Source organism: Macaca mulatta, chromosome 10, assembly GCF_049350105.2.
Source record: "Macaca mulatta isolate MMU2019108-1 chromosome 10, T2T-MMU8v2.0, whole genome shotgun sequence".
Lineage (NCBI taxonomy): Eukaryota > Metazoa > Chordata > Mammalia > Primates > Cercopithecidae > Macaca > Macaca mulatta.
The window spans coordinates 97,086,758-97,101,324 of record NC_133415.1 but is presented as its reverse complement, the minus strand read 5'-3'; the positions used below and the strand labels follow the sequence as shown (position 1 = coordinate 97,101,324).

Below are 14,567 nucleotides of genomic sequence, written 5' to 3'. Positions count from 1 at the left end.
ATCTGACCACATCACTTCCCATCACCGTGTCTCCACTGCTCTTTGGACAAAATTCAAATTCTGCCAGACCCTTGTCCCCAGACACGCACCACGACCATTTCCACCCCACCTTGGGTTACACTTGCACCACCCTGAACTTCCTCCATTCCCCAAAAACACAACACACCCTGTCCTACTCCAGAATGTGAAATAATTCTCCCTCTTCCTCCCCTTCTACCTGCTACACATCCTCGGTCGCTGCTGCATTTTGGAAGGCTTCTGTGGCTCAGAGGCTGGGGTGGACATCGTGTATGTCCACAACCTCCCCGATCTCCTGCTCATAACACTGATGGGCACCAGATTAATTATTTTTAAATGAATTTATTTTTGAGCAGGTTATACATGTATATTGTTGAAATTCAAACAATATTGAAGAATGCACTCTAAAAGTAAATTTCTGTCCTCTGCAGCTGCAGTCTCTTAGTTCTACTCCCCAAAGACACAAACTATTGGCAGCTTCTGTGTATCCTTCCAGAAATACTCCTTGCAGTGCAAGCACCTGTGTGTCCATTTAACCCCCTTCTGAGTACTAATGATAGCACACTAGATGTTTTTTTTTTCTTTTTTTGCCCTTCACTTTTTTCCACTCACTAATGTATCTTAGGGAGCATTCCATACACCTATTAATTTTTAAAAACATCTGCACAGTATTCCATTGTATGGAAGTACCCATAACTTATTTACCCAGTTCCCAATTCGTGACAGCTGGGTTATTTCCAGAAATATTCTTGCTCTTGCCAACTACGCTGCAGTGAATACCTTTGCTCATACTTCTTGGTGCATGTGTTCAAGTGTAACTGCAGGGTAATCTCCAAGATGTGGGCTTTTTCATGTTTGACATAGAGCGCCAGGCTGCCCTCCTGAGAGCTTGTTCAAACTCACTTAGTCCTGCACTGTAATTGCCTGGTGACTTGTCTTTTCTTCCATGGAACTTGACCCTGGGATGGCAGAAGCTGTATCTATTTCTGTTTGTCCCCAGTCCCCTGCCCAGGGCCTCATAAATGTTGTTGAGGGGGCTGTCGCTGGGAGCCAGATGTATAGGTCAATCCTGAGTCTTGGTCACATACAGTGGCTCATGCCTGTAATTCCAGCACTTTGGGAGGTTAAGGCGGGCAGATCACCTGAGGTCAGGAGTTCAAGACCAGCATGGGCAATATGGCAAAACCTCATCTCTACCAAAAATACAAAACAATTAGCCAGGCGTGGCAGCATGTGCCTGTGGTCCCAGCTACTTGGGAGGCTGAGGTGGGAGAATCACTTGAGACTGGGAGGAGGAGGTTGCAATGAGTCAAGATTGTGCCACTGTACTCCAGCCTGGATGAGAGTGGGAGACCCTGTCTCACAAAAAAAAAAAAAAAAAAAAGAAAAGAAGAAAAAAAATATTCTGAGTCTTGTTCAATGACAGTGGTTCTCAAGGGACAGGGACAAGGGACAACTTAACACCGCCTCAACCCTGCCTTTGAACATTAGCCACGTTCCTTTGAGGAGGATGACATGACCATTTACTGAGCACCTATTATCTACTGAGAATCTTCAGGTGTCTTTTGGCTGTAGGACCCCATGGTGTTTGTTCAAAGCCTAGATCGTAGTCTGTAAACAGTTGCTGAGGGATTATCTGATTTAATCCAACATCCATTCACTGGGTGTCAGATACAAAAGGACAGGCTGTGAGCATGTCCAGGCTGGCCATTAGTACAGGACATGCTCATGGGTGACCTTCAATCCGAGACCCCACTGGGGGCCTTGTCACATCTGGGCAGCCTTCCTTGGTAATCCTAACCCTGAGGTCACTCAGTGCCCTTGGCCACCGAGCACAGCCCTGACTATCTAAGGCTGAAACTCGTGCGGGGAGAACAAACCTTGTGGGGTCAAACAGCCGCATAGTCTCTGTATGGGAGGGCAGGACAAGAGTAGGGGGCAGGGGAGGGGGATGGGTGTGAGACTGGCAGACAGGAAGAGAGACATATTCTGTTAGAAACTGGGTGAATGCGATGGAAGGCTGGGAAGTCGGAGGTGAAGGGGATGGCAAGCAAGAGGCACAGAGAGAAAGAGCAAGAGTGAGAGAGAGAGATCAGCAGAGTCAGAAACCAACCCCGAGCACTCAGAGAGAGGCAGGGACAAACGGAGAACGCAAGAGGGAGAGAAGGAGGAGGAAGGGGAGGACAGAGAAAGGCCTGGGAGGGGGAGGACTTCCTTTGGAAGAAAGGAGTGGCAGGGAATGGGGGAAGCGGAGGGGCCGTCTCGCCGCCCCTGCACTCACTGCGGATCTCCGCCGTGGCGTACTTGGGAATCATGGAGTCGGTGGTGAGCTCGGGGTGCAGGATGCAGCCGTGTGTGTAGGCGTCCATGGGCAGCGCGTCCAGCAGCTCCCGGTACTGCAGCACCCGCGCATGCTGTGGGCTGCCCACCTCGGGCATCAGGGCCACCACGTGCTCTGTGGGCACCGCCAGGGGCTGGGCAGGGCAGCCAGAGGGGCATCTGCCCCGGCCACCTGCCCCCGGCATCCCTGAGCCCCAAGATGTGTCTGCCCAGAGGCCCCGGGCCACCCACGCTCGGGCTTGGCTGCTGGCAGACAGGGGTCCTAATGGTGGCCCGGTCATCTCTCCTCACTGGGCTCTGCCAAGCCGTCCCTGAGGGTTAGCGCCTCTCAGCTCCAGACTTGCTGCCTGGCGAGCGCCTAGGCCCCAGTGTTGCGGGATTTAAGAGAAGCTGCAACCTGGGTGTTCAGTGCTTGGGTCCCCTTGACTTTTAAACGTTGGCAACCAATTCACATTCTTTTAAAACAGTGCATGTCTGGGCCCTGATGCCCTCCCAATGTCTGTCTGAGCCTCTGTAATGGGCAGTGAGTTCCTGAGCCTGATGAGGGCCTGAGTGGGGAGAGGATGGGGGGCTCTGTGAGGTTCTGGGGTATCAGGACCCTCCCCTGTCTGCGGGGTTTTGGGGTGTCTGGGAGCTCCCCTGTCTGCGGGGTTGTGGAGTGCCTGGGCCCACCCCTATCCACGGGGTTCTGGGGTACCTGGGCCCTCCCCTATCTGCAGGGTTCTGGGGTGTCTGGGACCTCCCCTGTCTCAGGGTTCTGGGGTATTTGGGACCATGTCTTCAGGTTCCTACGGGTTTCTAGGGATTCTATATTTCAGGGGGAGCTGGGCCCTGCCCTTGTTCTGGAACCCCTGGGAGATCTAGACCCTGTCTGTGGGGACCTAGAGGGTGGTCTGGAGCCACTCATGCTGAAGGGGCCGTGCCTGTGACTCCAGAGCTCGGGGGAAAGGGCTATAGCCCCACCACTCCTGGTGGGGGTGGTGTCTGGGTTGTGCCCTTACAGTACCAGAGGAGGGGGAGGTCTCTGGGGTCCTTATGGATCAGTAGCCACGCCTGTGGCTCTGGGACTCTTGGGGGCATCTGAACCCTGCCTGTGGCTCTGTGGATCCTTTTTGGGGAGACTGGGACTTGCCCATGGCTCCAGTGAATTTCCCAGGCTTCCCAAAGTTCTGGGACCCTGTCTGAGCCTGTGGGGGCCCCTGGGGATCTGTGGTATGGAGTGGGCCCCTGGGTGGGGAGGCAGCCGTACCTCCTGTGAAGGTGCGCTCCACATAGTCAATGATCTGGTCATAGTCACTGATGATGTTGTCGCGGTGGATGATGACGGGCACCTCCTCGCCCAGGTTGAGCCGCATGAACCACGGCTCCTTGTGCTCGCTCTGCGGCAGGCTCACGTCCCGCTCCTCGCACACCAGGCCCTTCTCAGCGATCACCAGCCGCACCTGCAGGCGCCAGGGTCAGAGCGGGGAAGGCGGGCGGACACAGGGGACACTCTGCCCAGGTGGGGCGGGGGTGTGCGGGGAGGGAGGTCAGAGGTCACACACAGGAGGGGACACAATTGCTTTCAGCCCGTTCTTGGGCACCTGGGTTTGGGGGGATATCTCCCAGGGGCAGGTGCCTGGTGGAGGGAGGAACGCAGTTCTGCTTGGGGGACAAAGGGCAGTGCGGCCCGGTGGCTAAGGGGCTGGATTTGACAGCTGGACACACCTGGATAGGATTCCTGGCTGTGTGAATGTGGGCAAAGTCCTTAAACTTTCTGAGCCTCAGTTTCCTTATTTTAAAAATGAGAGTATTGACAGTACCAACCCAGTGTCTGGGACAAATGCTTGGCACTCAATTCGTGATCATCGTTATCACAGTTGAACACTCAGCCTGGCCCCAGGAGTGGATCTGGCCAGGAAATTCACAGAAACTCTTTTTTGTTTGTTTGTTTTTTTCGTTTTTTGAGACACAGTCTCGCTCTATTGCCCAGGCTGGAGTGCAGTGGCACAATCTCAGCTCTCGGCAACCTCTGCCTCCTGGGCTCAAGCGATTCTCCTGCCTCAGCCTCCCGAGTAGCTGAGACTACAGGCTCCCACCCCTACGCCCAGCTAATTTTTGTATTTTTAGTAGGGACAGGGTTTTCCCATGTTGGTCAGGCTAGTCTTGAACTCCTGCCCTCAAGTGATCTGGCCACGTCGGCCTCCCAAACTGCTGGGATTACAGGTGTTAGCCACCGTGCCTGGCCAGAAACTCTTATCATTATCATAATCAATAGCTAAATTCCTCAAATTATTTGGGATACTAAGTGAGGGGAAAAGTAATTTGCCAACATTAGTCGAGCCCTTTATTTCCCCCAAACACCTTCTCATCTGGTTGCCTGGTTGGAAACTCACAATAGCCCCTACAGCGGGGTAGATTTTTTTTGATGAGAAAACTAAAGCCCAGAGAGGGCAAGTATTCTACCCAAAGTCACAAAGCAATTCAGCAGCAGACTTAAAACTGGAAGCAAGGTTCTTGACTCCCAAACCAGTGCTCTCTGCCCTGAGAGCTCCTTCCAGGGAGTTCTGGGCCTGCCCCTTCCTGAGTCTTTACGTTTCTAGGGGGTCCCAGACAAACACTTGAGCTAGTAGAAGCTGCCAGAGAGCCTTGAGGCTGGGGCATGCTCCTGACCCAGCCCAATATTTCTGAGCTAGAAGACGGTTAGAGATCACCTAGTCCTATTGCCCCCTGCCTGTGGACTGAGACTCAGAAGGAAGGATGGACTTGTCCAAGATCCACTGGCAAGATGGCAAGTGGCCCCATTCTTACGCTTTCCTCCCCACCTTCCACTCTGGTCCAGGGGAGTGGGAGGGTATCCCCAAAAGAGGAAAGGCCCATTCCCCTTGAGTATCAGTGTCTCCACCCACAGCTGAGATGGTGGTTCTTGGAACAAGTTAAGCATCCAGAACTTGACACAAGTTAAGTGGCGTCATGGGCAGAACCTGCATGGCGTCGGTTCAGATCCCAGCTTTACACTTATTTGCTAGATGACTTGGCTTTACAAGTAGCCTCACTTTTTTTTTTTTTTTTTTTTTTTTTTTTTTTTTTTTTTTGAGACAGAGTCTCCCTCTGTTGCTCTGGCTGGAGTGCAATGGTGCAATCTTAGCTCACTGCAACCTCTGCCTCCTGGGTTCAAGCAGTTCTCCTGCCTCAGCCTCCCGAGAAGCTGGGATTACAGGAGAGTGCCACCACACCTGGCTAATTTTTGTATTTTTAGTATAGATGGGGTGTCACCATATTGGCCAGGCTGGTCTTGAACTCCTGACCTCAAGCAAGCTACCTGCCTTGACCCCCCAAAGTGCTGGGATTACAGGTGTGAGCCACCATGCCTGGCCAACTTTACTTCTTTGTGCCTCAGTTTCTCCTCTTATCCAGTGGAAGTCCTATAGTAATTGCCTCGGAGGCCTGTTGTGAGGATTAAGTGCATTAGTCCCTGTGGAATGGTGCCTGGAACACAGTAGCGATAATGTGTCTTAGCTGCTGGTATGAGGGCAGGTTTTGGAGGCAGACAGACTTTGACTTGGAATAAGCTCTACTGCTTATTTGCTCTGTGACCTTGAGCAAGTCACTTGCTCTTTCTGATTTCTAGCTTCTGTGAAGTGAGGAATGCAAGTGTGAGGTTGAAGTGGGGTGTTGTGGAGACAGCCCCAGCATAGAAGCTTAATATATGAGTTCTAGCATCACTTATTACACACACATACCACGCACACACCCTGGTACGTCCTAGAGTACTTCATGCCCCACCCTCACAGTGAACATAAACACCTCTTCCTGTTTAGTGGATCATGGGAAGGGAAAGGTAACTTACCCTGAAACACCCAACATTCATTCACAGACTTCTTTGCTCCATTAGTCAAGAGCAGGTCCTATAGGTGGGGCGCATGGTGCAGGTAGAGACCCTGAGCTAGGAGGCAGGGACTCAAGTCCTCATCTTGGATATGCCATAGCAATGCTGTGTGACCTTAGAGCTATCGCTGCCCCTTTCTGAGCCTCCCTTTTCTCATCAACAAAACAAGGGGGCTGGATTCAGTGTTCACGGAGTGCCCCGCAGCCCGGCTGCAAGCCGACACTGCTACATTCACAACCTCGCAGGAGGCAGGAGACAGGGCTGGCTGTGCCTCCCTCCTCGGCAGTGGGAGAGAGCTTCTGATTCTGTCTGAGAGAGGGGGAAAAACTGTTGCAGAGAGTGAGCAGCCCGGGGGCAGCATCTGTTTGGGTCTGAGTGTGTGAGTGCGTGTGTATGAGTGAGCAAATGTGTGTGCGTGTCTGCGTGTGCGTGAGTGTGGGTGTGCATGGATAAGTGTATGAGTAAGTGTGAGTATTCAAGGACTGTGTGAGTGTGGATGTGAGAGTGCCCATGTGTGCACATATGAGTGTGTGCCATGTGTGTGCCTGTGTCAGTGTGAGTGTGCCTGCGTGGGAGCATGTATGCATGTGTATATTTGAGCTCATAGGCGACCTGTGCCCTGGAGAAGCCCAGAGTAGTGGAGACTGGAGTTTGGCTGGAGCAGAGAGCCCCCGTCTCTTGTCTTTACCTGGCCCTCCATCCTCCAGGCCAGGGTGGGACCTCCGAATGGGTGGAAACAGCCCAAACCAGGCCTTTGCCCTTGGTAGGGCCAGACGGTTGGCCTTCCATCTTGGCAGGGCACCTGCCTCCAGGGGCCGCTCCCATGACCTGCCCTGGGTCTCCCTTGAAGCTGTCAGATAGGGCTGCTATTTGGGGAGGGGACTATCTTTAGAGGCCTGATAATCCTGCTTGGCGCTGCTTTGGGGTCACCCTGGCAGGCAGCCAAGGAGACTTTTACCTTTAGCAGAGCTACAGGCCACAGCCATGTGTCACCCTGTGGAGGAGGGGGACCCAGAGAGGAAGCCAAGCCTAAGGGAAGGGCATTCAGCTACCAAGGCCATCTGCCATCTCTGCCCCCTGAAGGCTGGACAAGAGCTAGGTGGTCATCACTTAGTGTGATCAGACATCAACCATCTCTGGGTAAACGAGCTTCCCTGTGGGTGCCTGAAAATCACCCACAGTGCCTCGTTGTCATGGTCAGGCTCTGCTGCTCCTCACCCAGGCCCTTGTTTATGTGATGGGCTGGGTTGGTGTCTCTGCCTAGTCATGTAGTTGCGGTGTGACTTTGTAAAAGACACTTAGCATCTCTGACCTCAGCTTATTTCAAATTCTTTTTTAAAAAAAATTAATAGGTCTTATTTTTAGAGCAGTTTTAGATTTACAGGGTCAAATGGCTTTTTAACATAACACCTTACAGCTTGCAAATCCATCACTTTTCACCACTTGTTTATTGCCTGCCTACTATGTGCCAGGTCTTGTTGGAAACTCAGCAGTGAACAAAACGATGATCCCTGCTCTCAGGAAACTGACATGTTAGTGGGGGCAGGCAGATGATAAGCAATTTGGTCTGTCAAAAGATGGTGAGTGCTTCCGAAAAAAGAGAAAATAGAGCAGGGAAGGGGAATCTGGGTACCACGGTATCAGGGGAGAAAGGTAGCAATTTTAATTAAGGTGGTCTATTAGGGCAGGCGTCTCAAGAAGGTGGCACTTGAGCAAAGGCTTGAAGGAAGTGAGGGAGTGGTCCACACCGGGACCTGGGGAAGAGAGCTTCAGCCAGAGGGAACAGCCAGTGCTAAGGCTCTAAGCATGTTGGACATACTCAAAAGACAGCAAGGAAGCCAGTGTGTCTGGGGCAGGGCAGTCAGGAATAGACAAGGAGGGTAGAAGCAGAAAGGGTTGCACACAGGATCTTTTTTTTTTTTGAGACAGGGTCTTATTCTGTTGTCCAGGCTGGAGTTCAGTGGTGCAATATTAGCTCACTGCAACCTCCGCCTCCCGGGTTCAAGCAATTTTCCTGCCTCAGCCTCCCAAGCAGCTGGGACTACAGGCATGTGCCACCATACCTGGCTAATTTTTGTTTTTTGTTTGTTTGTTTGTTTGTTTTGAGCTGGAGTTTCACTCTTGTTACCCAGGCTGGACTGCAGTGGTGCAATCTCAGCTGACTGCAACCTCCGCCTCCCGGGTTCAAGCGATTCTCTTGTCTCAGCCTCCCGAGTAGCTGGGATCACAGATGCGCACCACCATGCCCAGCTAATTTTGGTATTTTTAGTAGAGATGGGATTTCACCATGTTGGTCAGGCTGGTCTCAAACTCCTAACCTCAGGTGATCCGCCCGCCTTGGCTTCCCAAAGTGCTGGGATTACAGGCGTGAGTCACCACACGCAGCCTATATTTTTAGGAGAGACAGGGTTTCACCTGTTGGCCAGACTGGTCTTGAACTCCTGACATCAGATGATCTGCCTGCCTTGGCCTCCCACAGTGCTGGGATTACAGGTGTGAGCCACCACACCTGGCCGGGTTGTACATAGGATCTTTTAATTCACACTCCCAGGCCAAGGGGTCCATGAATTAATTCAGAGACTCCTTGAACTAGGATGGGAAAATTACATGTTTATTTTCAGTAATCTCAAACTGACAGTTAGCATTTTCTTCAATTATGAATGTAGGCGATAAAGTAGGGTAGCCGTTTAGCAGTGCCTGCAATATTGTCACCACTAGCAATCAGATATTTTCATCACTTCACAGTTGTTGCAGTTGCCTCAAAATATCATGCGCATTCATCACGACTCCAACATGACAGTTGTTATGAGACCAGCCACCAGACCGTGTTATATAAGGGGTTAATACAGAAACGTAAATATTATTATATAACGCCATACTTCAATACGATTGGTTTTCGTTCTAATCTAAAAATCCTATGCATTTTATTTTATTCAATTAAAAACATTATTCTGAGAAGGGCCCATACGCTTCCCCCAACTTAGGTCTTGACTCAAGTAAGGTTAGGACCCTGCAGGAGGGCCTGAGGCCATTGTGAGGACTCTGGTGTTTTCCTGGAGGGACCTGGGGAGCCACAGCAGGCTTCTGAGCAGAGAAGCAGGAGGATGTGTCTTGTTACTGTCCCCATCAGCTTTCCTCTGTGGGGATCCTCTTAGGTGAAGGGAGGCGGTAATGGTCAAGTGCAGCATGGACAAGTTGGAGGACCAGCCCTAAGAGTTTGAAAGGCAAGGGCAGGGTGGGAGAGAGACCCTTCATCCTTCACCCCTTGCTTCATCCTTCACCCCTGGCTTCTCTCCTGCCATGCCTGGGTGTCAGAACTGGCCTCTGGGAGGCCCCAGACTTGGGTCTCTTGCCCCTGGGAGCTGAAGGCTGGGCCGGGGGCCCTCCAGAGGTACATCCAAGACAGGGCAGACCCTGAGAGGAGGCAGTAAAGGAACCATGAACCAGGCTTGCTGAAGGGAGCCAAGGACAATCCTCAGAGACTCACTCTGGTGGAAATAACAGCAGTAACAGCAGCCAACTCTTATTAGCATCTCCTCTGTGCCAGGCACTATTGTAGAGCTTTACACGCATTAGATCTTAATCCCTATGAATTCCAATGAGATTGGTACTAGTACCTCCCAGTACCCTCACTTTTAAGAAGAGGAAACAGGCATAGAGATTGTAAGTAACTTGCCCAGTCACACAGCTAGGAAGTAGCAATCTTGGTTTTTGAAAAGTGGCAGGTAGGAGGACAGATGGATGCCCCAAAGGCAGGGGGCACCGAGAGGTAGGGCAGTTCTTCCTGCCTGGGGAAGGAGGAGGGAGGCAGGCTGTGTCAAACATCTGCTTCATTTCCCTCTGAGAAAACTGAGGACCAGAGAGGGTTAGGTCACACAGCCAGTTAGTGGGACTGGCAGCGCTAGAACCTTGGTCTGACTCCCTGCATTTCTGGCCCTCCTGACCTTACTCTTCCCCACAAAGGATGAGGAGGCTGGGGGCAGGAATAGCCTCAGAAGCATCCTAACATTGATCTTAGGCATTTAGAGCCTCCTTCAAACCCTGTGGCCCCAAATCATGACCTATGATAGTGCTTGAAAGCTCACTATTAACAGGCTATTATTTAAAGCATTGTGCTAAGTGTGTGAACATGCATGATATCACTCAATCTCCCCAACCCTCTCCCCCAAATATATGAGAAAGCTGCCTTAGAGAGATAAAGAAGATACTTGCACAAAGTCACATAGCTGGGAATGGCAGAGTTGGGGTTTGACCACATGTCTGGCTGATTCCAAAATCCATGCCTTTATAACAGCACCCAGCACTTAACTGAGCACTTTCTATGTGCCACGTGCTGTTCTAGGAGATTGACATGGATACATTTGCAGAATCCTTACAAGGACCCTGTTGGGGAGGCACCATTAATATTCTCAATTTACAGGTGTGGATAACTGGGGCATGAGAGGTTAAGCAGCTTGCACTGGATTACCCAGCTGGTCAGTGGTAGAGCTGAGATGGAAGCCGGGCAGTCTGGTCATAGAGTCTGGGTCCTGGACCCACACACTGTCCTCTTGTCCTCTGCATCTGGAATGATCTCCAGATGCCCAATGGAGCCACCATCACTCCTAGAGGTGGGCTATTTTTCTCCATTAACATTTCATGTGCCATTAAAGACAGGCTATTTAGATGCTTGACAATGGGGGACTGCCCTCTTTATATAATTAAGGCTCTTCAAGATTGGAGAGAAGGAAGCAAACTCACCTGCTCAGCTCCTACTACATGCCAGGCAGAACATATGCCTATGTCTTCTAAAGGAATTCTGCAGCGTAGGATGTAAAATCCCCTTTTCCAGATAAGGACATTGAGGCACAGAGAGGTAAAGTGACTTGTCCAAGGTCATTCAGCCAGTAAGTAGCCAAGATGAAAATAGAACCCAGGACTATATGACTGCAGAGCCCATGCCCTTTCTGCCAAGCTACACTGCTTCTAGAATCCACCATGGACCCCTGGGTAGGGGGAAGGCCCTGGTATGGGAGACAGAAAGATGCCCAGGTTAGCTTGGCCAGAGACTTGGTCCAAAGTGGGGCTGCAGCAGATGGTCTCATCCTGACTCAGGGGCCACCTCAGCCCTGAGCTCAGGCTACATAGGAAATATTTCATGGGGCAAAGAACAGGAGGCTCCCTCATGATATGGTTATGGGAGATGCCACCTCCCTGCCCCCCTCTGGTCCCAGCTGCTGGGGCCCACTTCCTGATGTTCTAGGTGGAAGGAGGTTCTAGAATCTGAAGGGCAGTCTGATTCATCTCCAAAGCCCCCATCCCCAGGCTCCTTGCACGAGACATAGCATGTGCAAGCATGTGCAGAATTTGTGGGTGACTCCAGTATGACCTTGATTAACTCTGACCCCTCCTTTACCTAGTGCTTTAATAACATCATAATGGCAGCACGTGGTGGTTCATGCCTGTAATCCTAGCACTTTGGGAGGCCAAAGCGGGTGGATCACTTGAGATCAGCAGTTCGAGACCAGCCTGGCAAACATGGTGAAACCCCATCTCTACCAAAAATACAAAAAATTTAGCTGGGTGTGGTGGTGTGTGCCTGTAGTCCCAGCTACTCAGGAGGCTGAGAGAGGAGAATCACTTAAACCCAGGAGGCAGAGGTTGCAGTGAGCCGAGATCGTGTCACTACACTCCAGCCTGGGTAACAGAGCAAGACTCTGTCTCAAAAAAAAAAAAAAAATCATAACACTCATTATCAACAGTCTTGACCCCTCGCCAGGCACTGCCATCAGTACTTTTTGTGCATCATATCACATTTCACTCTCACAATAGCCCTCCGAGGAAGTTACTGCATTCACCCCATTTTACAGATTATAAATCTGAGGCTTTGGAAAGGCAAAGGGACCTGTCCACAGCCACAGTGAGTCAGTGGATAATATGATTGGTGGACCAGCTTCATCAGCATCACTTGGTCACTCGCTGGAAAAGCAGCATCTTGGACCCCATTCCAGACCCACTGAATCAGGATCGTTGGGGTAGAATCCAGCAGTCTGAGTTTTAAGCAGGATCATCCAGGGATTCTAAAGCACGCTCAAGTTTGAGTAGTCCCAGTTTATAACACTAAGTTCCTAAGTTATACCCCTTCTTCAACAACGCTATCAGCAACCCTGAGAAGGGGTTGGGATTGGAAGTAGCTATTGTTATTATCACTATCCCGCTTTCCAGATGATGAAATGAGCCTGGACCAAGACTCAAACCCAAGTCTTTGGGTTTCAAGGCCCTTTTTCTTCATGGAATCTGTTTTTCCATCTGGAAAAAGAAGCGAGTGGAACAAAAGGATCTTCCAGGAAGAACAGGAGTCAGAGTGTCAGGCAGTGGTGCCGCTTAGGCCCCGGCAGGACCTGCCTCTGGGCCCTGGCCATGGTGCTGAATCCGTGGCCCAGAGACGGGACAACCGCCTAGGATGGGAGATTGCGCCCCTAGAGGCGCCCCTGTCTGAGGGGTGCAGTTCACTGCCTCACCCCCAGGAAGCGGGAACCCTGAGAATCCAGCATAAGATTGGATTTCCAACTGCCCCTCAGCTCCCCTAGGTCCTAGAAGCATTTTAGGGGCTGAAGCCACTCTGTGCCTTTAAGAGCAAAACAGAGACCTGATGGGCTGAGCCGAGCTGGTGTGAGGGGATAGTTTAACTCCTTCCTTCTCAGCCCAAGACACGGAGTGGGGGGTGGGCGACGACTGGGGACAGATCCTCCAAACCCCAGCCAGAAGAAGGCCCGCAGACAGAGTGGCAGAGGAGCTGTGACCTGGGGGGCTGCAGTGTCCGGGAAGGCAGCGTGCAGGGAGGGACTGAGAGGGGGCTACCGGGGCTGGACCCCAGGAAGCGCTTCTTCTCCCTCCCTGCAGCAGCAGCACCTCCCACCCCACCAGGCCGTCTTCCCAGCAGTGCCCATTCTCTTCCCCTCGCCTTTGTCTCTTTTCTCAGCACCCCCCCCCCACCCGCCCGCGCCCCGCACCCCGACAGACCTGCTGTTTCTGGGAGGGAAAGAGGCAGAGTGGATGCTCCTAAAATTGAGAACTGTGCTCCTGGGGCCCAGGCAGGGCCTGTCGCCTCCCAGGTGAGCAGCCCTGGAAGGAACACCCGCGTCCCCCGACCTCCGGGGCCCCCAGACCCCAGGTTTCCCCCTCCAGTCTTTCGCTGCCGTCAGATCCCTCAAGCCCTGGGGCTCCCCTCCCCAAGCCTCCCGGCCACCGGCGCAGGCGGCTCCCGGCCCGGTTCTACCTTCTGTGAGCTGAAGGACTGGGTCCAGTGGTACAGAACCAGGCTCTCCCTGGGCCAATGGGCGGGGCTGGCCGCCTCGGGAGCGTCGGGGGCCTCCGCCGGCTTGGCCGCATCGCTCTCCAGTGCGGAGATGGGCCACCAGCTGCAGTTGGTGGGGGTCAGATTGTTGGGGGTCGCCATGACAGCCCGGAATCAGAGGCAGGAAAGAAGGAGGCTCCGGCGCGGCGGCTCTCTCTCGCCCAGCATCACATGGCCTCGCCGAGCCTGCCCCTCTCCTCCCTCCCTCCCCGCTCCGTGAATGTCATTACTCACCGGGCAGTTGGGGGAGGGGGCAAGGGGATCCCGGGAGCTCCTTCCTTCTCCTCCCCCTGGCCCGCCCCTGGCCCGCGCCAGAAAAGCCGCCAGCCCTCAGTGTCAGTCTCCCTGCAAGGATGGAAGGAACCCGAGGAAGTAGGTCGTGCCCCCCAAACAGATCAGCGTGTGGGGCCAGGCACCTGCCAAAGATTCCACCATCATCAACGCTTTCCTGCTTCTCGGTCTTCTAAGGGGCAAATACCTCTTAACTGGGATTCTAGAGATCTGTTCCTTTAGAAATTAGTGTCTGGAAATTACTTGTCTCGCGTTGAAGCTGTTATCTTCTAACTTTTCCCCTGAAGGGCCTCGAAGGGTAGAGGGAACAGACTATGATATATTTAACAGACACTTACATAGCACTTACTGTATGCCCAGGCACTGTTCTAAGAGCTTTACAACTATCAGCCCATTTAGCTCTCACAATAGTCCTATTAGCTTCATTTTACAGAGAAGGAAACTGAGGCACAGAGAGGCTAAGTGACCTTGCCCAAGGTCATCGAGCTGGTAGGTGTTGAGGCTGATGTGAACATAGGCAGTCTGGCTCCAGAGTCTGTGCTTCTAGCCATAAGGTCATGATAATATGGTAAGAATATAAACAATGGCACAGCAACCATTTATCAACCTGAGCCCCTTACATGCATCATCTCATTTCATCTGCACAATCATCATTTTTCACAGATGAGAAAGGCGAGGCTCAGAAATGTCAAGTCATTGGTTCCAGGTCGCATC

General features: G+C 52.2%; 1 protein-coding gene across 1 annotated transcript in view; it reads right to left on the bottom strand.

The window, feature by feature from the left end:
- The window catches only part of GDAP1L1 (ganglioside induced differentiation associated protein 1 like 1), a 32,807-nt gene extending 19,113 nt beyond the window's left edge, over positions 1-13,694 (bottom strand). Inside the window, 3 exon segments of the mRNA NM_001257531.1 lie at positions 2,300-2,473; positions 3,608-3,800; positions 13,485-13,694. Coding sequence (NP_001244460.1) covers positions 2,300-2,473; positions 3,608-3,800; positions 13,485-13,664 — 547 coding nt within the window. The 5' untranslated portion in view covers positions 13,665-13,694.
- Positions 13,695-14,567: the final 873 nt, after the last annotated feature.